The following is a 26,740-nucleotide window of genomic DNA, read 5'->3' as shown; positions in this document are numbered from 1 at the left end:
GAGGCCTACAAACCTGACTCAGTTACACCAGCTCTGTCAGGAGGAATGGGCCAAAATTCACCCAACTTATTGTGGGAAGCTTGTGGAAGGCTACCCGAAACGTTTGACCCAAGTTAAACAATTTAAAGGCAATGCCAATTAAATACTAATTGAGTGTATGTAAATGTCTGACCCACTGGGAATGTGATGAAAGAAATAAAAGCTGAAATAAATCATTCTCTCTACTATTATTTTGACATTTCACATTCTTAAAATGAAGTGGTGATCCTAACTGACCTAAAACAGGGAATTTTTACTAGGATTAAATGTCAGGAATTGTGAAGAACTGAGTTTAAATGTATTTGCCTAAGGTGTATGTAAACTTCCGACTTCAACTTTATAAAAAAAAGTAGGGGCGTGGATAAGTATCTGGTGTGAGAGTTATTTGCCTGCAGTGCTACACATCTCGTTCACATAGTGTTGTTCAGGCTGTGGATTGTGGCCTGTGGAATGTTGTCCGACTCCTCTTGAATGCGAAGTTAATGGATATTGGCGGAACCTGGAACACGCTGTCATACACGTCAATCCAGAGCATCCCAGACATGCTCAATGGGTGACATGTCTGGTGAGTATGCAGGCCATGGAAGACCTGGGACATTTTCAGTTCACAGGAATTGTGTACAGATCCTTGGGTCTCATCAGGGTCTCATCACAGTATCTCTGTGCATTCAAATTAACGTTCAATTCTCTGGCAACAAATATGGTGGACATTCCTGCATTCAACATGCCAATTGCACTCTCCCTCAACACTTGAAACATCTGTGGCATTGTGTTCTGTGACAGAACTGCACATTTTAGAGGAGCCTTTTATTGTCCCCAGCACAAGGTGCACCTGTGTAATGATCATGCTGTTTAATCACCTTCTTGATATGCCACACCTGTCAGATGGATGGATTATCTTGGCAAAGGAGAAATGCTCACTAATAGGGATGTAAACAAATTTGAGAGAAATAACATTTTTGTGCATATGGAACATTTATGGGATCTTTTATTTCAGCTCATGAAACATGGGATCAACACTTTACATGTTGCATTTATATTTTTATTCAGTATAGTAGGGGGAAACTCACCCATCCACCACCAATGTGTAGCAACCAACCATTTTTGTGCCAGAACGCTCACCACACATCAGCTATCAGGTGGAGAGGTGAGGAGTGATATATGCCAATTAGGAATGAGGGGGATGATAAGGTGGTCATGATGGAATTTGGCCAGGTTAGGAATTTATCCATGACAACGGGTGAACACCCCTACTCTTACAATAAGGGCCATGCGATTTTGAATGACCACAGAGAGTCAGGACACCCGCTTAACTTCCTATCCGAAAGACGGCACCCTATGTAGGGGAATGTCCCCAAATGTAATCAAGGTTTGAAATTATTATGTTTTAATCAAATACTATATGTTTTTAGGCTTCTTGAAGTCAATTTGCAATCTAAAAATATTTGTTTTATTACGTTCCTGCTCCCCGACCATCCGCTCAAGAAAAAATTGTCCTGCGTCTGAATCTAGTTTATGATCCCTGCAATATAGGTTTACTAAGTGGAAAACAAACAACCATCCCATATATAATATTAGAGGGGTTGTGCTACTATGGGCATGTCCCAAGTGGCACCCTATTCCCGTTATAGTGCACTAATTTTGACCAGGACCCTGGTCAAAAGTAGTGCACTATAAAGGGAATAGGGTGCCATTTGGGATGCACTTTGGCAAAGCAAACAGCAGCAGCTCTATGGATGGATGCAATATCCATAGCATTATGTCAGAGTCAGCTTTCTTCCTTTCCACCTGGTAAGCAGCTCTAGACTGGATTGATTTCCCATAGCCTCTGGGATCAAAGCACCATGTGATAACACCATCCCATCCCTCTCTCCATTCCTCCATCTTTAGCCTCTCCCACTCTCCGGTGGGCCAGTGTACACCTCCTCTCACAGAGACACGCACACGTCGATATCTTTGACAATTGTGGGGTTCACATTGGTATTTAAGTTCTTATAGATGGAGTCTGATGTGTTATGGGGTGCCCATTCCCCCAACCCCTAGCCCTGAATTAGAACCCTGATCAGGCTAACACATGAAACATATAGTCCTCAGCATATATGACCGCTGTCCAAGTACCTGAGGGAAACAGTATATTATGCACACCTGGCCTAATGCTGGTTTATGGTATGAACAACACCATGATGACAGATAGAGACTGGAACACTGTTAAAGTGTATCTCTCATACAAATGATAGGGCAGAGTGGGAGGGTTAGCTCACAGTGTTATGTTAGACCACCTCACACACACATACACACACCCTTCCTTCCTGTGATCTGCCTCCTCTCCTGTGATGATAGGGGAATGGAGGATATTGTCTAAGAGAGGAAGGAGGACATGTTAGGACTGTTTATTTTAAACCAGGCCAGTGTTTGGATTTCTGTTGTCAGCTATGTGCTGCTGGGGAAGGGGACAGTGTGTGTCCCAAATGGCACCGTATTCCCTACATTGTGTACTATTTTTGATCAAAGCCCTATGAGCCATGGTTGAAACTAGTGTACCATATAGGGAATATGTTGCCATTTGGGATGCGGCCTAGAGCTGTGTGTTATTGGAAGCTGTGAATACCTCTTGTCATGTTGCTGTAGTATTACTGCAGCAGAACAGAGAGGACTGGAGCATGAGTCACTAGGAAGTCAATGTGCCAGTGAAGAGAGGATGGGTGAAGCACTGTAGATATCCACCTGAAGTTTATGACAGTGACCGACCAAGGAGAGCACCACTCAAGTGTCTTCTCTTTCCTACTGATGTATAATGTTCCTGTAACGGTGTTGGTTCAGTGAAGGCCTAGGTTTGTGTGTCGGAGTAGCCGGGTTGGAGTCCAGCCAATAGTTGTTTTTGTTTGTTCTGTTTTGTCTAGCATGTTGAGCTGCCCCCTCAGCCTCATTAGCTGCCTGTGTGTGTGTGTGTGTGTGTGTGTGTGTGTGTGTGTGTGTGTGTGTGTGTGTGTGTGTGTGTGTGTGTGTGTGTGTGTGTGTGTGTGTGTGTTGCTAGTTGTGTGCCGGTGGGTCAGTAGTCATGGGCTGGTGCTCCCAGGGAGGCAGAGACAGGAGAGGTGTGGGAGGGTGTCAAGAGGCCAGCAGACAGCTGTGGGGTTGGTGTTTCACACACAGCAGACCCGCACGCCTACTGTTCATCTCTCCGTCTACGCCATTTTCCCACACCCTCCTTCCCTATCCCTCCATCCTTCATTCCTCCAACCTTTCATCCCTCCATTTTCTTGTTCCCACACCCTCCCTATCCCTCCATCCCTCCGTCTGGCTCTGCAGCCAGTCACACAGCCTGGCACAGTAGCAGGCCATGTGGCCTCGCTCACAAAGACCAGTCCCACCATGTATGGTGTTTGCAGGCAGCAGATGCCCCATCTGTGGATAAATCATTATCATTGTTTACAATGGAGGCGCTGGAGAGTGTCTAGAAATGACTGTAGTATGGTTGGCACAAACGTTTATGGATGAAGACCGTCATAATTAAAATGACCTGCATATTTTTCCTACTTTTTTTCGAACAGCTGACTGAAGGTGTGATAGCCAGGCATTCATGCGGTTGAGTCAGTTTCTGTGATAACATGGGCTCTTAAAACCTCTCCGCTAGCGTCCCACCTGGCCAACATCCAGTGAGATTGCAGAGCGCCAAATTCAAATACAGAAATACTCATTATAAAAATTCAGAAAAGATACAACTATTTTACATAAGTTTAAAGATTAACTTCTTGTGAATCCAACCACGGTGTCAGATTTCAAAAATGCTTTACGGCGAAAGCATACCTTACGGTTATTTGAGAACATCGCCCAGCAGACAAATCATTACAAACAGTAACCAGCCAAGTAGAAGAGTTACACAAGTCAGAAATAGAGATAAAATTAATCACTTACCTTTGATGATCTTCATATGGTTGCACTCAGAAGACATTAATTTATTCAATAAATGTTCCTTTTGTTCGATTATATCCAAAAACCTCCGTTTTGTTCGCGCGTTTTCTTCAGTAATCCACAGGCTCAAACGCAGTCACAACAGGCAGACAAAAAAATCCAAATTGTATCCGTAAAGTTCATAGAAATATGTCAAACGATGTTTATATTCAATCCTCAGGTTGTTTTTAGCCTAAATAATCGATAATATTTCAACCGGACAATAACGTCATCTATATAAAAGGTAAACAAGAAAGGCACTCTCTTGGTCACGCACATGAAAAGCTCTGTGCCACGGCAGGGTCCACTCATTCAGACTGCTCTTACTCCCTCATTTTTCAGAATACAAGCCTGAAACAATTTCTAAAGACTGTTGACATCTAGTGGAAGGCAGAGGAACTGCAATTTCAGTCCTAAGTCAATGGATACTGTAATGGCATTGAATAGAAAACTACAACAACAACAACAAAAAATCCTAATTCCTGAATGGATTTTTCTCAGGGTTTCACCTGCCAAATCAGTTCTGTTATACTCACAGACACTATTTTCACAGTTTTGGAAACTTTAGAGTGTTTTCTATCCAAATCTACCAATTATATGCATATCCTATCTTCTGGGCCTGCCTGAATAGAAGGCAGTTTAATTTGGGCACGCTTTTCATCCAAAATTCAAAATGCTGCCCCCTACCCAAGAGAAGTTTTAACAACGTGATGAAACTGTGTTGCCCCTTGCTGAACCAAGCAAGGTGTTGTAGCAAATGATGAATAGAATGGGCTTGGAACCTCTAACCCTAGAAATTTGACGATTAAACTCATGGGTACACTCGCAATGGCTGCCTGTTATTGTGATGCAATCATTTTCGTGGTAGAATGTTCATTCAAATTATGTTAACTGATGTGGCTCAAGCAATGGAATGTATTGTTAGGAATGTCAGTTGAGTTGAATCAACAAATCATAGCACATATTGATGGGTACACTTCCTGCTTTTACTTCCTGCTTTGCTCCTATGGGTACGCTAGCAATGGCCGCCAGTTCACCCATTATGCCATCATTGACTTGAATGGGGAAGCCCGTTCTATTCATTCTATTTCTATGGCAGCACATGCAGTCAGGAGCAGAAGAAGGGAAAAAGGGTGCGTCTAAAAAGCAAAAAGAAATATTATATATATTTTTTGCTATTGTATCGGTTATTACGGAGACCGTGGTCATTTAGCTGGCCAAGTCCTCCTCGTGAGATGCAGCAAATACTACTGTAGAAACTGGATCTGTACATAATAACACATCGTAAAACTTCAATCTCTATCTCTACTTGTCATAAGAACAGTAACACTGTCTGTTTGTTGAGTGAACAGGGTTAAATAGGGTCTTTGCTGTCGTCGTGGCCCATATGGTCAGGGATTGGGCTGGGTCAGGAGCATGGGTTTACCCTGAGTCTATTACTGGGTTACATGAAGCTGATATGACCAATAACACAGACAGACTGCTGACAGACACACACATCTCTAGTTAGGTAATGTCTGCCTGATATCTCCGTTTCATGTTCCATGAGACTGAGTGTGTGTTCATTTCTCAGTGTACGTTGCGTACATCGGCAGTGCTGGAGTTCAGTTAACATTTCAGTACAGGAAGAATAATCAGTCTACTGATATACACACACTTGCATGACGAAGTGTATGATGTATGTAGATAGAGGAATAACAGAGCTGTATTTAAATAGTCTTCATGTGCACTTCTCATACTGTTTCTATTAAACTAATCAAGCATCAACTAGCAAACCACCATGAAGATGAACGCTTCAGCCTCATATAGATATATTTATCTAGCTAATTGCCATTATGAACTTCAGACTACAGGAAGTGCATTAATTTACTAATGTATCTCTCTCTGTCTCTGTGTGTTTGTTGACCTGATTGGCTAGCAGTGCAGAAACATTGCTACAAATGAACATTCACTAGCTATACTATATATTTAGATACCCTGGCTGATTGGTTTGATGTAGGGAGACATACACTATATATACAAAAGTATGTGGACACCTTTAAATTAGTGGATTCGGCTATTTCAGCCACACCTGTTGCTGACAGGTGTATAAAATCGAGCACACCGCCATGCAATCTCCATAGACAAACATTGGCAGTAGAATGGCCTTACTGAAGAGCTCAGTGCCTTTTAACGTGGCACCGTCATAGGATGCCACCTTTCCAACAAGTCAGTTCGTAAAATTTCTGCCCTGCTATAGCTGCTCTGGTCAACTGTAAGAGCTGTTATTGTGAAGTGGAAACGTCTAGGAGCAACAATAGCTCAACCGCGAAGTGGTAGGCCACACAAGCTCACAGAACGGGACCGCCGGTGGCTGAAGCGCGTAGCAACGTCAGCACAAGAACTGTTCGATGGGAGCTTCATGAAATAGGTTTCCATGGCCAAGCAGCCGCACACAAGCCTAAGATCACCATTCACAATGCCAAGCATCGGCTGGAGTAGTGCTCCTTAGTTCCAGTGAAGGGAAATCTTAACGCAACAGAATACAATTACATTCTAGACGATTCTGGGCTTTCACCTTTGTGGCAACAGCTTGGGAAGCCTCTTTGCTGTTTCAGCACGACAATGCCCCTGGGCACAAAGCAAGGTCCGTACAGAAATGGTTTGTCGAGATCGATTTGGAAGAACTTTACTGGCCTGCACAAAGACCTGACCTCAACCCCATCTAACACCTTTGGGATGAATAGGAACGCCAAATGCGAGCCAGGCCTAATCGCTCCACGTCACTGTCCAACCTCATTAATGCTCTTGTGGCTGAATGGAAGCAAGTCCCTGTAGCAATGTTCCAACATCTAGTGGAAAGCCTTCCCAGAAGAGTGGAGGCTGTTATAGCAGCAAAGGGAGGACCAACTCCATATTAATGCCCATGATTTTGGAATGAGATGTTCGACGAGCAGGTGTCCACGTACTTTTGGTCATGTAGTGTACATGTCTTTCTCTGTCTCTGTCTGTTGGTTGACCTGATTGGCGAGCAGTGCAGAAACATTGCTACATGTAGACTAGCTATACTCTACTGTATATTTAGATACCCTGGCTGATTGGTTTGATGTAGGGAGACAAATAAACGTAGGTCTGATTTTGCCAACTCCTTCATTATTATCACTTGGTATATAATCAGGTCACATGCAATGTAACATGTCACTTGACTATGTGACATAGACATAGAATTAATAGAACAGCTTGAAAGCTCTAACCCTGGACATTTGACTGGTAAACTATTGAGTACGTACATGCACTGTCAGGACCCGGTGAGAGAAACAGTCACTAATAGTCGGCAGAACCCAGAAGATGAGGCAGACTCAGCAGTACTAGAGATGGTGGTTTAATAAAAGGACAAGATCTTCAGGCAAAGAATATAAATCCACCACGTCCAAAAATAAAGCCAAGAGGCACAAAATGGATATCCTCCAAAATACAAAGAAACTCCACAAAGTGGCAAAAACAGCAGGGGAAAACAAACCACAAAAGACTACTCAAAAATACACAAGCACTAAACCAGAGAACCTCTGGAAAATCAAATAAGAGAAATATGTTCACAACAAGGCTGCGGCTGGGTGCTAACATACAAACACTGAGCAAAGAACTGAGGAACACACAGGGTTTAAATACTAGCAAGGGAACGACACACAGGTGCAAACAATAATTAGAGCAAGGAAAAAACAAAAGGTACAAAAAAGGTGCAATGGGGACATCTAGTGACCAAAACCTGAACAGTCCTGGCCAAAACCTGACATGCACAATGGCTGCCAGATATTGTGAAGCAATAATCTCCATGGTATTTTTTAATATTCTAATAACTGATGCTAGATTGCCACGGTAATGTAGAATGTTCATTTAAATGATGCTAACTGAAATGGAATGTCTTTTTTGTAATGTCAGTTGAGTTGACTCAACATATCACAGCACAGATTGAAGGGTATACTTCCTGCTTTTACTTCCTGCCATGGGTACACTCAAAATGGCTGCCAGTCCACCCATTATGCCGTCATTGACATGAATGAGATGACCTTTCTATTCATTCTATTTCTATGGTATGTGATGTGCGCAAGACGTTTGTTACTGAGATCTAAGATTGCTTGTATTTATTACATTCAACTCAATGTTGTTTGAGTGTTGAGTGTTGTTGAATTGATACGCCTGCTGTTGATACTATACTATTTGACTTGATCTATTTGACTTGATCTATTCTATATGACTTAATCTATTCTATATGACTTGATCTATTCTATTTGACTTGATCTATTCTATATGACTTGATCTATTCTATTTGACTTGATCTATTCTATTTGACTTGATCTATTCTATTTGACTTGATCTATTCTATATGACTTAATCTATTCTATATGACTTGATCTATTCTATTTGACTTGATCTATTCTATATGACTTGGAGGATAATCTAAAGCCATAACTAACTGTTTTATAAACATATCACTAAACGCTAAATGTGTTCATTCTTGTCCACCCTTTACTTCTCCCTCCTCTCCTGTTATTCAAAATGGCCACCCCTCCCTGTAGGAATCTGATGGTGCTCCCAGGCCAGAGGCTCACCATCATCATCATGCTCCGGTGTTCTCAGCACTCCGCCAGGCCCGTGTAGTGTCATCCACCTCTGAGGAGGAAGAGGCCCTGACAGAGAAGTTCCTCAAAATCAACTGCAAGTACATCACAGACGGCAAGGTACATATCATGTATATTCATATATATTACAGTACTATAGAGTATATATAGTATATTCTATATATAAGATATGTACAGTATTATAACGTAAGCGCATGGAGAAGTTCAGAGGACCATCAGGAATGATGGCCCTCCACCAGTCAACATCCACCTCTAGCAGCTCAGATCCATGTTATTGAACAACATGAAACCAATATTGATCCATTCAGTCTAAATCAAAGCTTTGCAGCCCCCCCCCTCCCCCACAGGGAGGTCAGTATTGGAGCTTCCTGTTCATAGTCAATATCATTCAGTTGCTTTTGGATACCTACAGTACAGTACAGCCATTTTGTTTATTTATGCTGGATAGGTAATATATCTCTTCCACTAAATGGCTGACACATTTCTTTCACTGCAAGCTTTTCTATGCTCTAGCTATATTACTCTGTCTAACCCTCTTTCTTTCTTTCTTTCTTTCTTTCTCTCTCTCTCTCTCTCCCCCTCTCCCTCCCTTCTCTCTTTCTCTCTCTCCGTCTGTCTCTCTTACCCCCCCCAGGGTGCGGTGAGCGGGGTGTTGCTGGTGACGCCCAACAACATCATGTTTGACCCACACAGGATGGACCCTCTGGTGCAGGAGCACGGCTGTGAGGAGTACGGCTACATGTGTCCCCTGGAGGAGGTCATGTCTGCAGCCATCTACAAGGAGATCACTGACAGCAAGATAAGAGAGGTCGTGCCCGCGTAAGAGCCCTGTCTGTCTGTCCGTCCGTCCGTCCGTCCGTCCGTCTGTCTGTCACACACAGGGTCCTGTTCATTATAGCACATCGTAGCATCCGTTTTGTACCTACTGAACCACACTAACAGGGATGTAGTGGAGAGGAGTTGCGTTTACGCACCTGTTGCACAAAATTAACGTTGTTTGCGTTTACGTTACACATCACTCGTTTACCCACTTCTTTTTCTACCACTCCATCCCTGGTTACACATCACAGCCCCTCCGTAATCACTTCATCAGCCCAGCACTGCAGGCACACACTGATTACATCAGCAACCATCCAACAGATTAATTATATCCCCCACGCCAAAACGGAAAAGGAAATGGCAATTAGAGCAAGGTTAATGAACTATGCATTCACCCACCTATGTCTGGATTGCTCACCCATTTGCTTGATGTAATAATATATCCACTTCAGCAGCCAGCTTAGTTTATCTCCATGGCATGCCACCCACATACACATCTCCTACCGTCTCTGTTTTTATTAGCAATTTGACGTGGATTGTTTGCTCAGATCAAGATAATTGTGTTATATTAATACTATGATGAAATCTTACCTAAGCATTAGCTATTTGTAGCTGTGGTCCTCTGTGGCTCGGTTTTTAAGAACGCGGCGCTAGCGATGCCAAGGTCGTGGGTTCACGTCCCGCTCAGATCACATACACATGCTAATTATGTATGCACTTACTGAACTGTAAGTTGGATCAAAGTGTCTGCTAAGAGACATTTATTATTATTGTAACTATAGAGCTATGCTTAGCCCTTCCACTGTAGTGCACATCCAGCATGTCTAGGAATGTTCAGTGCTGGATTTGGGCTATGTTAATTGTTCAGATCTCATGGAGCATATATTGTGATGTCTAATGGTTATTGGCTGCAGTCCAAACACGTTATTATTACCCCCTCACCCCTTGCCCTAGCCACTTTCCCTCAGGGGAATCCCCGTCGGAAACCGGATGCAGATTATTGCCATCTTAAGTGGAGGTCCAATTCACTAACGTTGCCCCCTCAACCCTCGATTTAGCTCAAGGGAGCGAGTGAACCACTTTGGTCACGTGCGGGGTTGATACAACCCACAATTCAATGCAAACTGTAGTCACATGTCAAACTCTGGTGGCCGCGAAGTGTCACATTTTTGGCATGTCAGAAAAAAGTATGAAGCTAGCTTGCTAGAAAATATATATAGACATTGATTTTAGCGTTGGCAAATTGGCTTAGTCTCATAGTGAGGAGCCTATAAAACGTAGCTAGATTCATAAACATATTTTTGGGAATTCTGAAATTTATTGGAATAAATTACCAAACAATTAAACTAGCTAGCCAGCTATAGGTAACTGTAGCTAGCTACCTGACAGGAGTGCTAGCTAGATACGTTAGCTTACTAGGTACATTAATAGCTTTAGGTTGGTTGTTTTTAAGCTCAACTTCCAGATTTCCACTAAGGACGTTGCCTCTCTGATCATCACTCTCCCTGGCTTGGGCAAGGGACATTTAAGGTACACTCGGATGTGACGATGTAAAACGTTGTTCAGGGGCTGAGGGTTTTGGACCGAGGGCTGTCTACTTTGAGTTTGAAACACAGCCATTGTCTCTGTGTGAGGACAGCTGTTTTCTCATGTGATGCAGGCAGACTCTCTGTCTCAAAGAGCACACAATAACAAAGTCCTGGCTGTGTGCCAACCAGTGTTTTATTATCATACACACAGTAGGAGCAAACTATTTTAGTCCCACAACAGGTCTTTGGAGAACCTGTGGAGTCTAGTGTGCTGTTACAGTATGTAGAGGAATCCTGTTGGTTGGCTGGCTGCACAGTGTTTTTGTTAATTTACTGTACAAACCCTATTCAGATTATTATGCAGAGCAGTTCACTTACAGATGCGCCAAACAAACATAGATTCATATTAGATCCATATTGAGAGGATGTCTTGTTTCACCTGGTCTCTCCACATTATACTGTAATAAACAAAGAAACGGTTCCATTCTGCTGCATTCAAATTCAGACCTCTCTAACTTGTATTTTCTTCTTTACTGTTTTCTTCCCTCTCCAGGCATCTGGAGCCTTTGACGTCAGAGCGCGGGCCCTCCACCTCCTCTCAGCCGGACCCGGAGCAGCGTCTGAGAGTCCCGGGCAACGACAGCGGCAGCGCGGCCACCCGCAGTACAGAGGGCTCCTTCTCCGAGGACGTCTTTACAGAGTCAGAGCTGTCCCCCATTCGGGAAGAGGCCACTTCCTCCGAAGACCTCCGACTGGACAAGTCCTCTTCAGCCACAGCCTCCACAGAGTCCATCCAAACTGTCACCCATGTGGAGGCCTTCATCCCTCCAGGGGAAGCTCCAGGGGCCACAAGCAGTGCCTGCAAGTCAGTCAGCCAGCCGCCAGGGGAGGGCCAGGAGAAACAACCCACCACAGCAGAGGACAATCCAGACAGCCACACGGCCCAGAGCCAGTCTCCCATGGGCTCCAAGCAACACGGTGTGGATGTGGAGAAGGCAGCACCAAGCACACCCACCACCAGCCAGGGACCAGTCCAAGGACCCTCCTCACGTCCTGCCTCCCAGAGATCTACCACCGGGCCTGGGGAGCCCTCCGGCCAGGAGGGGGGTCCAGGGGACAGGCCCAAGCTGAGCAGAGAGGGGTCCCAGGACTCTGAGACAGACGTGGAGGAACTGAGGAAGATGTGGAAGAGTCACACTATGCAACAAGCCACAGAGCAAATTGAGAATATAACACAAAAGGAGGAGGGACAAGACTCTGCAGAAGGTAGTGAGACAACGTGTCTCTGTTGTATTATGAAAATATGACATACATAGCCTTATAATATGCACTTATATTGTTTTTCAATAGGTGCGAAAATATGTTCAGCTTCTATTTCGACCCTACTTGAGTTCTCAATATGAAGGCAAGTCAATAGATAGTTATTGCAGATTATTACACATCCTCACTGACAGGTATGCTGCTGCCGTTTGCCATCTCTGCAATTATCATCATCATGTTCATGTTTATTCTAATGAAGCTCCCAGTGCTATCACAGGAAAGTTGGCTCCGGCTGCGTCCGTACACCTCGGCTGCAGTGTGCTCCTGATAACCTCCTGTCACAGCGTTGTGCCTCCCCAGTTGTAATTGTACTAAAAAAGTGAAAAAGAACTGTGGAAATGTGTGGTGTGCTGTTATCACCTACAGGAATGAGCAGAGGCATTATACTCCTCTTTGATCTAGCTCTGCTGTTAGCCGGTCTGCTGCCACGTGCGCTCAACTCCAAGATAGGCTAAAACCTCAAAATCAAACACAGAGAGAACACAGGAACACCCACACCTAACATCTGAGGGGAAACACAGTAGCATTTAGACGGCCTGCATTAAAAACCCTCAGAGACACGTGCAGCATTTAAAGTGACTTAACTATTTACATTTTATAGCTGCCTTCTCTTTTTGGTTTGATGTCTTTTTCAGTAAACATTGAATTTTTCTTACCCTAGAACATAGACTACCACAGTAGTGTGTAGGCTCAAACCACCACTGTGTTCTGTGTCATGCCTGCTATAGGTGCTATGTATGTTATTCTTCCACTGTTCTACAGTTCTATGTGAGCTGTAGTGCCTCACTTAGTTGTGTTCAGACCTGGGCTCTGATAGTATTTGTCTTCTTTCAAACACTTTTGCTGCACCTCATTGAGTTTGCCTGGTGCATTGGAACCAAAGGAATAGTCCCAAAGGTGCAAACCCCACCCATCTGGCACTCCAGGCAGGCTCAATCAAACTGTCAAAGTATTTTTGAATGAAAACGAATACTGGTTGAACCAAGGTCTGGTTGTGTTCCCATAATTTATATCACCATAATTCTCACCCCACAGAGAGTTCCTATAATGTTTGCTCTTATTGGCTGGGATCACAGCAGGGTTCTGTTTTACTCCACACCACATTACCATGGCAGGCGCGAGCCAAGGCCCCACTTCAAAACAAGCCCAATTACTGCGCTTTCAAATATAATCTTTCCCACTGAGCTGTGTTTTCTAAGTACTGTAGATGAACCATTTCTCTGGCTCTGTCTGTGACTATAGGTCCCAGTCTGTGTTATGCCACAAAGTGTCTCTTTTCTTTGTAGAACTCCCACTGATTTGACCTTCTAATGGGTCGTTAATAAAAGCAGGAATATGTTTTGGTGTCACGATCCGTTTTGATCTATGTTTATTGGGGTCATCTTCCTATTATTCTGGCACAAAATGACTGTCTGTCGAGATACCTGGTGAACAGAGGAGGAGATCTAGGTCATATAAAGACCCTGTTATCAAATAGATCTGAAATGTTTTCTTATTTACAGATGGATTAGGTCCAGTGGTGTAGTGAGGGACTACTAGATAATAATAAGAGGATTTAAAACCAGGAGTAGGCCTACATTTGGTCAGTCACTAAATTGAAACAAATTCTGAAAGATTGAAATCAGATTGGTATCTGCTTTGACCCTGTAACTGTTAAGATGGATAAGATAACAATTCATTATCATGTGATTATTTCCTGTTTGTCATGTGGCTCTACAGTGTCCATGGAGCGGCGGAGGCACCGGTCCCACAAGTTCCTGTGTCTGCGGGTGGGCCAGCCCATGAAGAAGACATTCGTGTCCAACGCCAGCGCCTCCATGCAGCAGTACGCCCAGAGGGACAGGAAACACGAGTACTGGTTTGCTGTGCCGCAGGAGAGGTGTGTGTGTGTGTGTGTGTGTGTGTGTGTGTGTGTGTGTGTGTGTGTGTGTGTGTGTGTGTGTGTGTGTGTGTGTGTGTGTGTGTGTGTGTGTATATACCAAGGTTTGCAGAGTCACTGTAGAGCAGCCCCAATGTCTGCCCAGCGCCAAGTCCATCTCACTATGCTGTCACCAGACCAGACAGCTAGATTATTTATTTATTCACCCACTCTGTAGACACACACTCTCACACGTACATACACAAATATCTATAGAATACATGTATTTTTCACAGAGGGAACCGGACCAGGCTGTGAAAAGCAGTCCAGCTACAGTGGCTTGCAAAAGTATTCACCCCCGTTGGCATTTTTCCTATTTTGTTGCTTTACAACCTGGAATTAAAATGGATTTTTGGTGGGTTTGTATCATTTGATTTACACAACATGCCTACCACTTTGAAGATGCAAAATATTATTTATTGTGAAACAAACAAGAAATAAGACAAAACAGCTGAAAACTTGAGCGTGCATAACTATTCATCCCCCCAAAGTCAATACTTTGTAGAGCCACCTTTTGTAGCAATTTCAGCCGCAAGTCTCTTGGGGTATGTCTCTATAAGCTTGGCACATCTAGCCACTGGGACTTTTGCCCATTCTTCAAGGAAAAACTGCTCCAGCTCCTTCAAGTTGGATTGGTTCTGCTGGTGACCAGCAATCTTTAAATCATACCACAGATTCTCAATTGGATTGAGGTCTGGGCTTTGACTAGGCCATTCCAGGACATTTAAATGTTTCCCCTTAAACCACTCGAGGGTTGCTTTAGCACTATGCTTAGGGTCATTGTCCTGCTGGAAGGTGAACCTCCGTCCCAGTCTCAAATCTCTGGAAGACTGAAACAGGTTTCCCTCAAGAATTTACCTGTATTTAGCGTCATCCATCATTCCTTCAATTCGGACCAGTTTCCCAGCCCCTGACGATAAAAACATCCCCACAGCATGATGCTGCCACCACCATGCTTCACTGTGGGAATGGTGTTCTCGGGATGAGAGAGGTGTTGGGTTTATTCCAGACATAGCGTTTTCCTTGATGGCCAAAAAGCTACATTTTAGTCTCATCTGACCAGAGTACCTTCTTCCATATGTTTGGGGAGTCTCCCACATGCCTTTTGGCGAACACCAAACGTGTTTGCTTATTTTCTTCTTAAAGCAATGGCTTTTTTTCTGGCCACTCTTCCGTAAACCCAAGCACTGTGGAGTGTACGTCTTAAAGTGGTCCTATGGACAGATAATCCAATCTCCGCTGTGGAGCTTTGCAGCTCCTTCAGGGTTATCTTTGGTCTCTTTGTTGCCTCTCTGATTAATGCCCTCCTTGCCTGGTCTATGAGTTTTGGTGGGTGGCCCTCTCATGGCAGGTTTGTTGTGGTGCCATATTCTTTCAATTTTTTAATAATGGATTTAATGGTACTCTGTGGGATGTTCAAAGTTTCTGATATTTTTTTATAACCCAATCCTAATCTGTACTTCTCCACAACTTTGTCCCTGACCTGTTTGGAGAGCTCCTTGGTCTTCATGGTGCCGCTTGCTTGATGGTGCCCCTTGCTTAGTGGTGTTGCAGACTCTGGGGCCTTACTGAACAGGTGTATATATACTGAGATCATGTGACCGATCATGTGACACTTAGCTTGCCCACAGGTGAATTTTATTAAACTAATTATGTGACTTATGAAGATCATTTGTTGCACCAGATCTTATTTAGGGGCTTCATAGCAGAGGGGGTGAATACATATGCACGCACCACTTTTCCGTTTTAATTTTTTTTTACATTTTTGAAACAAGTAATTTTTTTCATTCACCAATTTGGACTATTTTGTGTATGTCCATTACATACATTCCAAATAAAAATACATTTAAATTATAGGTTGTAGTGCAATAAAATAGGAAAAACACCAAGGGGGATGATTACTTTTGCAAGGCAATGTACATGTATATACACTACCGTTCAAAAGTTTGGGGTCACTTAGAAATGTCCTTGTTTTTGAAAGAAAAGCTATTTTTTGATCCATTAAAAAAACTCTCAACGTCAACAGTGAAGAGGCGGCTCCGGGATGCTGGCCTTCTAGGCAGAGTTCCTCTCTCCAGTGTCTGTGTTCTTTTGCCCATCTTAATCTTTTATTTTTATTGGCCAGTCTGAGATATGGCATTTTCTTTGCAACTCTGCCTAGAAGCCTCTTCACTGTTGACATTGAGACTGGTATTTTGCGGGTACTATTTAATGAAGCTGCCAGTTGAGAACTTGTGAGGCGTCTGTTTCTTAAACTAGACATTCTAATGTACTTGTCCTCTTGCTCAGTTGTGCACCAGGGCCTCACACTCCTCTTTCTATTCTGGTTAGAGCCAGTTTGCGCTGTTCTGTGAAGGGAGTAGTACACATCGTTGTACGAGATCTTCAGTTTCTTGGCAATTTCTTGCATGGAATAGCCTTTATTTCTCAGAACAAGAATAGACTGACGAGTTTCAGAAGAAAGTTATTTGTTTTGAGCCTCTAATCGAACCCACAAATGCTGATGCTCCAGATACTCAACTAGTCTAAAGAAGGACAGTTTTATTGCTTCTTTAATCAACACAACAGTTTTTAGCTGTGCTAACATAATTGCAAAAGGGTTTTCTAATGATCAATTAGCCTTTTAAAATGATCAACTTGGATTAGCTAACACAACGTGCCATTGGAACGCAGGAGTGATGGTTTCTGATAATTGGCCTCTGTACGCCTATATAGATATTCCATTAAAAATCACACGTTTCCAGCTACAATAGTCATTTACAACATTAACAATGCCTACACTGTATTTCTGATCAATTTCATGTTATTTAAATGGACAGAAAAAATGCTATTCTTTCAAAAACAAGGACATTTCTAAGTGAACCCAAACTTTTGAACGGTAGTGTACATTTTGTGTGTAAGGTATGCGTAACTGGCTGCAGGGAAGTCAGGTGCAGAAGAGCAGAATTGGGTAGCAAACGGAGCCCTTTATTACGGCGAACAGACACACGGCACTAAGAACAATAAACAAATACGTGTTGACATAACCCGGCGCAAACCAGTCTGACGTGCACATACAGGTAACAACAATCAATTCCAAACACAGACATGGGGGGAACAGAGGGTTAAATACACATAAAATAATGAGGGAATGTAAACCAGGTGGGCGGGAAAACAAGACAAAACAAATGGAAAATGAAAAATGGATCGGCGATGGCTAAAAGACCGGTGACGTCGACCGCCGAACGCCGCCCGAACAAGGAGAGGAACCGACTTCGGCGGAAGTCGTGACATTGTGCAGTATTTCAGTGTGCTTTGGATGACATTTCTGTCCACAATAGCACAAATGAACTGTTTTTGCCCTTTTATGTAAATAGGTATTAATCGTAATGAGATCTGTCAATTTCGACTCCGCTGGGATGTTGCACAGCAATGTCAGCAGTATTCATAATGAATGTATCGTTTAGGCCTTTCAAAGAACACTCAGTACAAGGAAATATGTATCTTCATCAAAAGCTGTAAAATATGTTTTTCTAGTGAATTATTCCAAATTGCTTCAACAGCTTAATTCAATTAGTTAATGCTGAAAAGTCACTTTGTTGCAGTGTTGGGGTCCAAGCACAGTGCTGCCTTTGTCTCTAGTCCTGGAGAGAGAGAGGACAGAAAGTTATGAATCTGATCAGATGTTTGACCAGCCATTCTTTGACTTTGGAATTTCTACCCTTCAGCTGTGTTCATTCCCAGTAGCCAGTAGGCTTGTGTTGACCAGCACAGCACACTCCTCTCAGTCTCACATGTTAATCTCATTTGAAACAGGCAGACAGGCCACCAGTCTTGTCTCTGGTCACAGACACAGTCACACCACCATCATCATGGCCATGTGCCATTGTAGGGTGGTTGGAATGTGTTTATCTCAGAAATGCTCCTGTAATGCTGCCCTGTTACACTGCTGGCTCTGTTTCCATAGATAGCACAGTGCCTTTATACACACACACCCATGCACAGACGCGCACACTTACACATACTCACGTACACGCACACACTTTCGTACACACAAACACACGTGCACACATGCACGCACACACAGACTGGCAGACTGACTATGTCTGCTGGATGACCTAATTGAGTGGTGACCCAGAAGATGTGTGTAAAGTATCCTGACAATGGTGGGAGAGTTCCAGGCAGTGGGGAAAAAGACCATATACAGCCTGATACATACAGACACAAGACAGCAGAGTGGCATAACAGCCTCATGCCATTTAGAGACGGCCATTTTGAGACTAAAGCATCCACTTTACATGTGAAATGAAAGCATTGTGAGGGTTAGGATGTCAGAATATGGCAACAATTTGGCAGAATATATTCATAACACTATTCAGAACCAATAACCGTTGACATAAATTGACAGTCATGGAATGTTTATGTACTGATTATGAATACGGTATGTATTGTTATGAATGTGTTAGGAAGTGCTTATGTAGGTACTGTTCTCTTCAAGTGTTGCCATCATTTCTGTAATTTTGTGTGTGACTGTTTGTGTTTCTACCTCTCTCCCCTCCCCAGGTCCGAGCACCTGTATGTGTTCTTCATCCAGTGGACCCCAGACATGTATGGGGAGGGGGTGAAGGGCATCGGCCACGAGCCAGGGTTCATGGTGGTCAAGAAGCCTTCGGGGTTCGAGACAAGAGAAGACGAACCCCTCACGGATATCAACAACAAAGAGTGGGAGGTAAGGACTAGAGAACTGAGGTGTTCCACACTACATTCTACGCTCTGTGTTGTTTCTTACATGGCTGGATGTTGCTGTACAGTAGTATGTGTAGTAGTTACAATACAATGAGTGTACAAAACATTAGGAACTCCTTCCTAATATTGAGTTGCAACCTCTTTTGCCCTCAGAACAGCTACAATTTGTTGGGGGTAATGACTTTACAAGGTGTTTAAAGCATTGCACAGGGATGCTGGCCCATGTGGACTCCAATGCTTCCCACAGTTGTGTCATGTTGGTTGGATGTCCTTTGAGTGGTGGACAATTCTTGATACACACGGGAAACTGTTGAGTGTGAAAAACCCAGCAGCGTTGCAGTTCTTGACACACTCGAACCGGTGCGCCTGACACCTACTACCATACCCTATTCAAAGGCGTTTAAATCTTTTGTCTTTCCCATTCACCCTCTGAATGGCACACATACACAATCCATGTCTCAATTGTCTCAAGGCTTAAAAGTCCTTCTTTAACCTGTCTCCTCCCCTTCATCTACACTGATTGAAGTGACATCAATAAGGGATCATATCTTTCACCTGGATTCACCTGGTCAGTCTAGGTCATGGAAAGACCAGGTGTTCCTAATGTTTTGTACACTCTGTATATTTACCTTCTCATCCAGCCTATGTTGTAGTCCATATATGTCCTATTTGTTATATGCTTTCAGTCAGTCAAGTGATTTATTTTGTGGTGATATGACTGTGTGTAGTGTTAAATGGAATGTATTTGCATTGTTATTCTGCCGTCATCATTATCTATGCTCCTTAATGTTATTTGTGTGTTCAAATTATTGCGTTGTCATTGATGATTACATTGCTTTGATCAATCTGTCCAAGTGTTTGCTTGATGTGTTAAAGTTATTTTCATTGTGTAATTTGTGTGAATACTATTTCCTTTGGTCGGAAATGCGCAATTTTCACTCAGATTACAACAACCACAATGTTTTGCATGATTGTGAAATCATTTTGTTCCAAGTCAGTTGTCCGCGTTATTAATGCAGTGTATATGGCATGCATTAATATCTCTGTTGTCGTCGGTCATCCCAAACTATAGTTGTGCTGGATGACCTGACTGACTGTGGTGTTCCGCAGTTGTAGACAGATGGATGGAATGGTTTCCGTTGTGAAAAGCTGATTGTTTCAAGGCCGGCAAGGCACATGGTGAATTCCTTAAAACGTGTGGGCATTCTTGTGACTGTAATATACATAGTTGTGTTCAGTTCTCATCATTCTCTGCCCTATCCTTAATAGTGTCTTTGTGGGATTTTAATTTCCCCTCAAATGTGAAAGTGGGGTTTTAGGATTTAAAAACGTCCAGTGGATGGACATGGCTGCTCAAAGTCTGTCCAATAGGTCTGCTGGCTAACACGTGCTTGAGGTACAATGGGGAGAGGATGCATTCTTTGCATACAGAAATTGGTACGCAAGCTGTGGCTGGGATTTACATTTTAATGTAAAGGAATGATGTAGGAAACAAAGTGGGCTGATTTGTTTGGGCCTGGTCCTGATCATGATCCAGTGATTTGAATAAGTAAATAGTTGCTTCTTTTACGTTGACCCTTTAAGGTAAACATTGATTTTAAACAACACTTAGATTATTAGTCTGTAATAACTGTAATGCTGTTAGCCTTTGATTATACTTTATTTGGCCATTGATCATTAGGTCTACTGAGCTTTATGTGTATTGTATGTCATGCAATATGGCAAGTATGACAATTCAAGCTACTTCAACGATTAACGTTTGATGTGTGCCCGAACTACTCAAAGGGGATCCACCAAGCTTTTTATTGTTACAGTGACGTTACACGAGAAGTGCATTTGATCTCCCCACAGTACCTCAATAAAAAAAAAATGTTTTATGTACTAGTATTGTATCTTTAAATTGCTCTAGTGAAGTATGCAAATAGGAAGTTCCCTCTGTCTTTGAGCAAATAAGGAGCTGGCTTTGCTCCCGTCCTGCATTACCATTGGCTCTTGCGGGTGTCAAACAAACCCCCGAGACCCTTCTAAAATGTTTCTATTTTAGTTAGCTAGATTCCCCGCCCGTCCGGTGTCTGGTTCCACATCGACTTGTGGAGATTGGAATTACTTCAAGAATCTGGAATGTGACTGTCGAGCTCAACCTCACCCCGAAAGAAAGAAATGTTCTCTAGAAGGGTGAAGGAAGAAACGCCGCTGACCCCTAAGTACACTTATGTATGTATCTATACAGTCCGTGTTTTAGCTACGCGTGTTTTGTTGTTGTTAGCCTGCTAGCTACATTGCTGGATGGCTAGCTTGCTAGCAAAATGCAAAAGGATTGCCCAGTGACTGACTGAAATCAAAATAGCCACTGACATATTTTATGAGTCTAAAAAGACAGCACTTGATGTTGTCGCTACTTTTTCTTTGTATCACTCCTTTCTTTGGTTCTCGTTTTGGAAAGTTTTGAGGTAGTTTTTTTCAGTGAACATAACAGTTTGTGAACATCGTGCTACGTTGTATCTAACGTTATTAACTAACGTGCAACATTGTATCAATGCACTGTGTATAGTTTACAGTTCTACAATTTGCATTGACAGTGATCTGCTTCTCTGTAATGGTGATATATTATATCTATAACGTTAGTTGGATGGGCTGATGCAATATGTCTGTTTTGGAAAGAATGACCTTAATGTAAGTTGTTATTTGGGAGGAAGGGAAGCAGAGAATAACATGTTTATTGTAGCCTGGTCTCAGGGCCTTGTGCTCTTGCAAACTCCATTGCTCATTGTCAAACACAAACAGACGGGCACTCGGGCTATGGTCGTTGGCCAGCCTGAGACCTTCCTCCTAAACACAGAAGATGGGGACTGCAGCAAATTGGCCTGACTTGGCTTTTCTCAATAGACTGCACTTTAGTGTCAGCTAAAGTTAGGCTCCAAATAAATATTTAATGAAGACTGTAGTTTACCCTTTTCTTTGCTTTATTTAGAACTGTGTCGTGGCAGCTTGTTTGAGAACGTTATTTACACAATGATTAAGGTGACTAAAGAGGTGTTTCAAGGTAACTTATTTCCTCTTGACCCAAGTTTGCCCAATCCAACTTGACTCAACTAAGTTTTAACTAGTTTATGGCAGCAATTCATGTATAGCCTAATTCTATAGTAGATTCAGACAATTTCATAATTGTTCTAGTTTTTGACATGCTGTATCATAACGTATTTATGGATAGGCTTCATTTGCAGGTGTACACTGCTCCAGTCCCTGAGGGCCACCCACCCACAGCACTGCTCGTGTCCATAGAAACCTATTAAGTAGGCCTACTGTATCTGGAGTTGTGCACCCCTTGAATGGCTTTGTTATGCTATTTCATATGACCCCATGATCGCACTTTGTGCTGATTCATGGTCACATCCCCTTGAAGAGCCGGGGCTTAGCTACCTTCTGAAGTAGAAGTCTGGCTTTAAGATGTTATTGTGGAGGAAGAACTTGTAGCTTTTGTTAGACTCAGCCAGAACTGCTGATAGGCTATTTTGAAGGGGGATTCCCGTGTGTGCTAGCTTCCATGAACTCTGTCTGGCAGAGATGTTTGCTTCAGCGCATGATTATTAATGATGATGATGATGAAAGCAGCACTAGCGCTGGGAATTGCCTGGGACCTCACGCTACGATATTATCACCATTAGGTGCCGATAAGATATGTATTGCGATTCTCACAATTCTGCTTATTGCTCACTATGTCAGCTGCAGAGAGGCGAGAGCATTAGAAAATGAGTTTTGATCAGACATGTAAATGCAAGTGCTGAAAACATGTTTGCTCACTATTTAAAAAGAAGGTGCTGAACACGCTATAGGATGAAAAATATTGGAGTTTTGGCGCAGGTACAGCCAACTAGCGCCAGCTAAAGCTACTTAGACCCGCCCCCCGATACTTGGAGTCAAAGTATCAATATAATATTGCCCAAAATAATATTGTGATATGTAACTGTATTGATAAGTAGTTCAATAAGTAGTTCTACTACTCCCTTATTGGTGTGTGTTTGTCCTCAGTAAATCATCTCTGCTCAGCAGGTCATGCAAGGCTGTCTGGGACTTGTTTTCCATGGGTTAATACACATACTGACAGGCTGTGTTTTGATATGCTTTCTGGACTTGGCAAATTAAATCGTTACATCAGAATACTTGGAGTTCATCTGTGCTCTTGTCCTGCTACACCAAAAGGCTGATTCAATTTGACTTGCAGATTCAACATGTCTGTACACAAACAGGCTGGCAAGTGCTTAACGGTGCACTGGTGTTGTATCACATACAGTCCAACGGATCCTCTCAATTGAATAAGATTATCAGAAGAATGTCCTTGTATGGCTTCTCTGGTTTAAGTCGTTTTTGTTCTGGCTGTGTCAGAATGGCTTGTCTGTCTCTCGTCCCTCTGGCTGGTCCTAACATCCACTAGTGGTGTTGATTTAGATTACACAACCATGCAAAACACTATTCTATTGGTTCATATCAACCACATCTTGTTCAAATATTAGACTTTAAGCCAAGCCTATTTAATGGAGACCTGAATATCACATACCAGTAGATGTATAAATATAGACAGTGATGTCAGGTCTCTCCACCTTCAAATGTACTGTCTCTCCTCCCTCTGCTGTGCTCATCCTTTTTCCTCCATCGCCAGCAGCTGAGTTACACTTCCTGTTCCTGTCTCCGCCCCCCAGGTAGTGTCACTGACTGAGTACCACCGCCGGATCGATGCGCTAAACAGTGAAGATCTGAAATCTCTCTGCAAGCGGCTTCAGGTGCCCCACTCAGCAAAGCTCCAGCTCTCCATTCCCTTTTTCTAGATTATGTCCCAAATGGTACCCTATTCCTTATGTAGTGCACTATGTTTGGCCACTATTATGTAGGGAATAAGGTGCCATTTTAGATTTGCCCCTGGCAGGCTCTGTTAGAGCTCCTCGGTGTGTTTCTGACCTCTTTCCTCTCAACCAGTTGTCCTACCTGGGCTAACCTTGACTTGGGCCCTGGGATGGGCCAGCGCTATGATGCTGCAGCCTCATGTAGCAACTGTCCAAAGAATCCCTATGGGAATAATTTGAAAAGTTGTGTGCAACTAATACCTGGTAGAGAAAGGGAGGAGGGTAATTGATGCCTTCATGAAGTTCCCATAATGCCTTGCATATCCACTTCTCACAGCTCCTCACTGACCACTGTTGTGGTTAGTTTCCAGAAGGCCTCATTACTGTTATTATTAGCCATAGCTAATTAGATAGCCTAGTCCCAAGGCTGTCATAGAGACAAAGAATGTGAATCATAATACAATATGTTGTAGCCCATCTCTGTTGAGGGAGGGGGATTTTCCTGAGGTTTCTCAACTCAATCAAATGTGGAATTTGTGTTCCTCTACTTGTGAATGACTCCTCACAAACTGTGTTCATCCATCCACATCTGGGTAGTGAGGAACTGCTGCTTCCACATCTGCCTCTGCTTTCTATTGGAGGGAGGGAGGGAGGGAGGTAGATGGTGGGTGGAAGCGGGATTCTATTCAATCCATTAAGTGGGTTTGCGAAGGACAATGCAGGTAATTCAACAGGACTGTAACGTGATCCCGGTCAGGCCACCAGTGGCTAGGCTCTCTACAATCAGGCCTGTTATGGAGAAAGATAAACAACCCCTGCTGGAACACAAACAGTCCAACACCGTGTGTCCAGCTCAATCACAAATAGGCCTTCTGGACCACTCATTATTTACTGTGTTTTGCATTTTCTCCAGCCAACATTCCTATTGTGCTAACTATATAAATATCCAAAATCAGACATTGTACAATTTAGCCTCCTGATTTGCCCTCTGTATATGGATATAATGCACATTTCCAAGTGTTATTACAATTCTGGAGAAGCCTACATGTTTTTATGAGCCATTAAGGATCTCATAAGCCAAGGCTGGCTCCTTACCTGTACTATGTGTTACTGACATAAAGGAGTCTGGTCTATGTTCTCCCTAAACCCATTGCTCCCAAATTGATGATTTTCACAGCTGACTTAATTTGTTATATTAAGTAGGCCTATCTTGTATATTTGTGTTTCCTGGGGCTCATATTAGCCTGTAAATAATCCTGCCTCTGCTGATATGAGACTTTCATATCTTTAAAACCACCTGCTTAGAAATCATATGACACACCCCCACTCCTAGTAAATGACGTGGTATTGGTTTATTAGCCTATAGAAAACATCTAGCACAGTGTTCATCCCAGTCTGTGTCCCAAATGGCACCCTATTCACTATAAAGGGCACCACTTTTCACCAGGGCCAACTAGTGCACTATATAGGGGATAGGATGCCATTTGGGACATAGATTAAAGCGATAAACACCCCATAGCCCTTACTAGTTAAGCCCCCCCCCCCCCCCTCCTGACTGTTGTCTGTGTTTTCAGATCACCACCAAGGAGGAGGTGAACTCTAAGCATGCCACCTCTATCAAGACAGAGCTGGAGCCTGAGACCTTCAGACCCAACCTCAGTGAACCTAGCGAGCTGCTGGAGGCACAGCAGATAGAGAAGGTAATAACGCACAATGGCTTGATCCATACCCGTTGGCATATTGATGCACTAACACTGATTGTCAATAGGCTGCTTCCTAAAGAATCGTCATGATTGACCTTCAGCCAGAGGAGTGCTGGCCCTCCCTGGGGAGCTATCTGTTTAGTGACAGCAGGTTCTCATCAGAGAATCTCTATGAATTACAATACTGGGATGGTTGGGGTTTTCAGATAAGGTCTGTTAGGGTTTTAAAATGGATGAGGTGGGGTTAGTCTTCAGGAAAAAGGCATATTTGCATGTAGGCCTATAGCTGTTGGGGTAAATGGATTCTTGTTAGGACATGCAACGAAGGAAGGAGCCTTAGAATGTGTGTGACTAGCCTGCTATGCTCTTATTGTAGGTCTCTCTGTGGTCGACACTTAAAGCCTGTTCTCCTGAGACTGTTGTGCTCTGGGTGTGTGGAGCTCAGTTACTCTCTAACAACCAGCTGTGGGAAAAGGTCACTGCAGCTGTAATGGACCATTGATGTCTGTGGCCTTTTCTCTCTTTCATTTCTGCTTATTTTCTCCCCCCCTCCCCCGTGTCTGCCTCTTTTCTCCAGCTGGCCAAGAACCTCCCTCCCCGTACCATTGGGTACCCATGGACCTTGGCCTATGGCACCACCAAGCATGGCATGAGCATCAAGAGCCTTTACCGGGCCATGCAGGGGCAGGACACCCCCATGCTGTTGATCATCAGGGACAGTGATGGTGGGGTGAGTGGGACGGCAACACTTCTCTATTAGGCCTGAGTTCAGATCTGTGCACCTAACTCAAATGTGTGTGAAAGTCTTCCATTAACATCAATGCATAGTTTATGCGAAAGTGTGAGACAAGCACGCTCATCTGAAGTTAGGATTGAGCCTTTGAGCTGTAATAGATACCATGGTCCCATACTGTCTGTTTTCTGACCTGGTGTGTTCTGGTTGGTTGTGTTGCTGCAGGTGTTTGGTGCGTTGGCGTCCGAACCCTTCAAAATCAGCGAGGGATTCTACGGCACGGGAGAGACCTTCCTCTTCACCTTCTGTCCAGAGTTTGAGGTAGGCTGACCTCTCTGATTGGTGATTCTCTTGACAATGAGGAGCTTATGTAAGATGGCATGAGGGTTTGTAATGATATATCTACACAGATGGTGACGTGTGCTGTTCTGTGTTGACAGGTGTACAAATGGACAGGTGACAACATGTTCTTCATGAAAGGAGATATGGACTCCTTAGCTTTTGGTGGTGGAAGGTACGTACCTGCTATTCTTTTTTTCTTTTTTT

General features: G+C 43.3%; 1 protein-coding gene across 8 annotated transcripts in view; it reads left to right on the top strand.

Annotated features, from left to right (window-relative positions):
* LOC129837593 (oxidation resistance protein 1-like) overlaps positions 1–26,740 on the top strand; it is a 215,484-nt gene that overhangs the window by 186,635 nt on the left and 2,109 nt on the right. For 6 of the 8 annotated variants that reach the window (XM_055903879.1, XM_055903878.1, XM_055903883.1 and 3 more), the window contains 10 exons: positions 8,547–8,708; positions 9,244–9,428; positions 11,511–12,223; positions 13,997–14,156; positions 18,738–18,903; positions 23,618–23,698; positions 25,333–25,458; positions 26,039–26,191; positions 26,420–26,515; positions 26,635–26,708. In XM_055903879.1, coding sequence (XP_055759854.1) covers positions 8,547–8,708; positions 9,244–9,428; positions 11,511–12,223; positions 13,997–14,156; positions 18,738–18,903; positions 23,618–23,698; positions 25,333–25,458; positions 26,039–26,191; positions 26,420–26,515; positions 26,635–26,708 — 1,916 coding nt within the window. Of the gene's footprint in view, positions 1–8,546; positions 8,709–9,243; positions 9,429–11,510; positions 12,224–13,996; positions 14,157–18,737; positions 18,904–18,940; positions 21,135–23,617; positions 23,699–25,332; positions 25,459–26,038; positions 26,192–26,419; positions 26,516–26,634; positions 26,709–26,740 lie in introns of those variants that run through there. The other 2 variants (XM_055903880.1, XM_055903884.1) reach the window with 2 other exon arrangements.

The sequence above is a fragment of the Salvelinus fontinalis genome, chromosome 38 (assembly GCF_029448725.1).
Source record: "Salvelinus fontinalis isolate EN_2023a chromosome 38, ASM2944872v1, whole genome shotgun sequence".
In the NCBI taxonomy this organism is placed as follows: Eukaryota; Metazoa; Chordata; class Actinopteri; order Salmoniformes; family Salmonidae; genus Salvelinus; species Salvelinus fontinalis.
The sequence above is the reverse complement of the archived record's forward strand: the minus strand, read 5'-3'. Positions and strand labels throughout refer to the sequence as shown.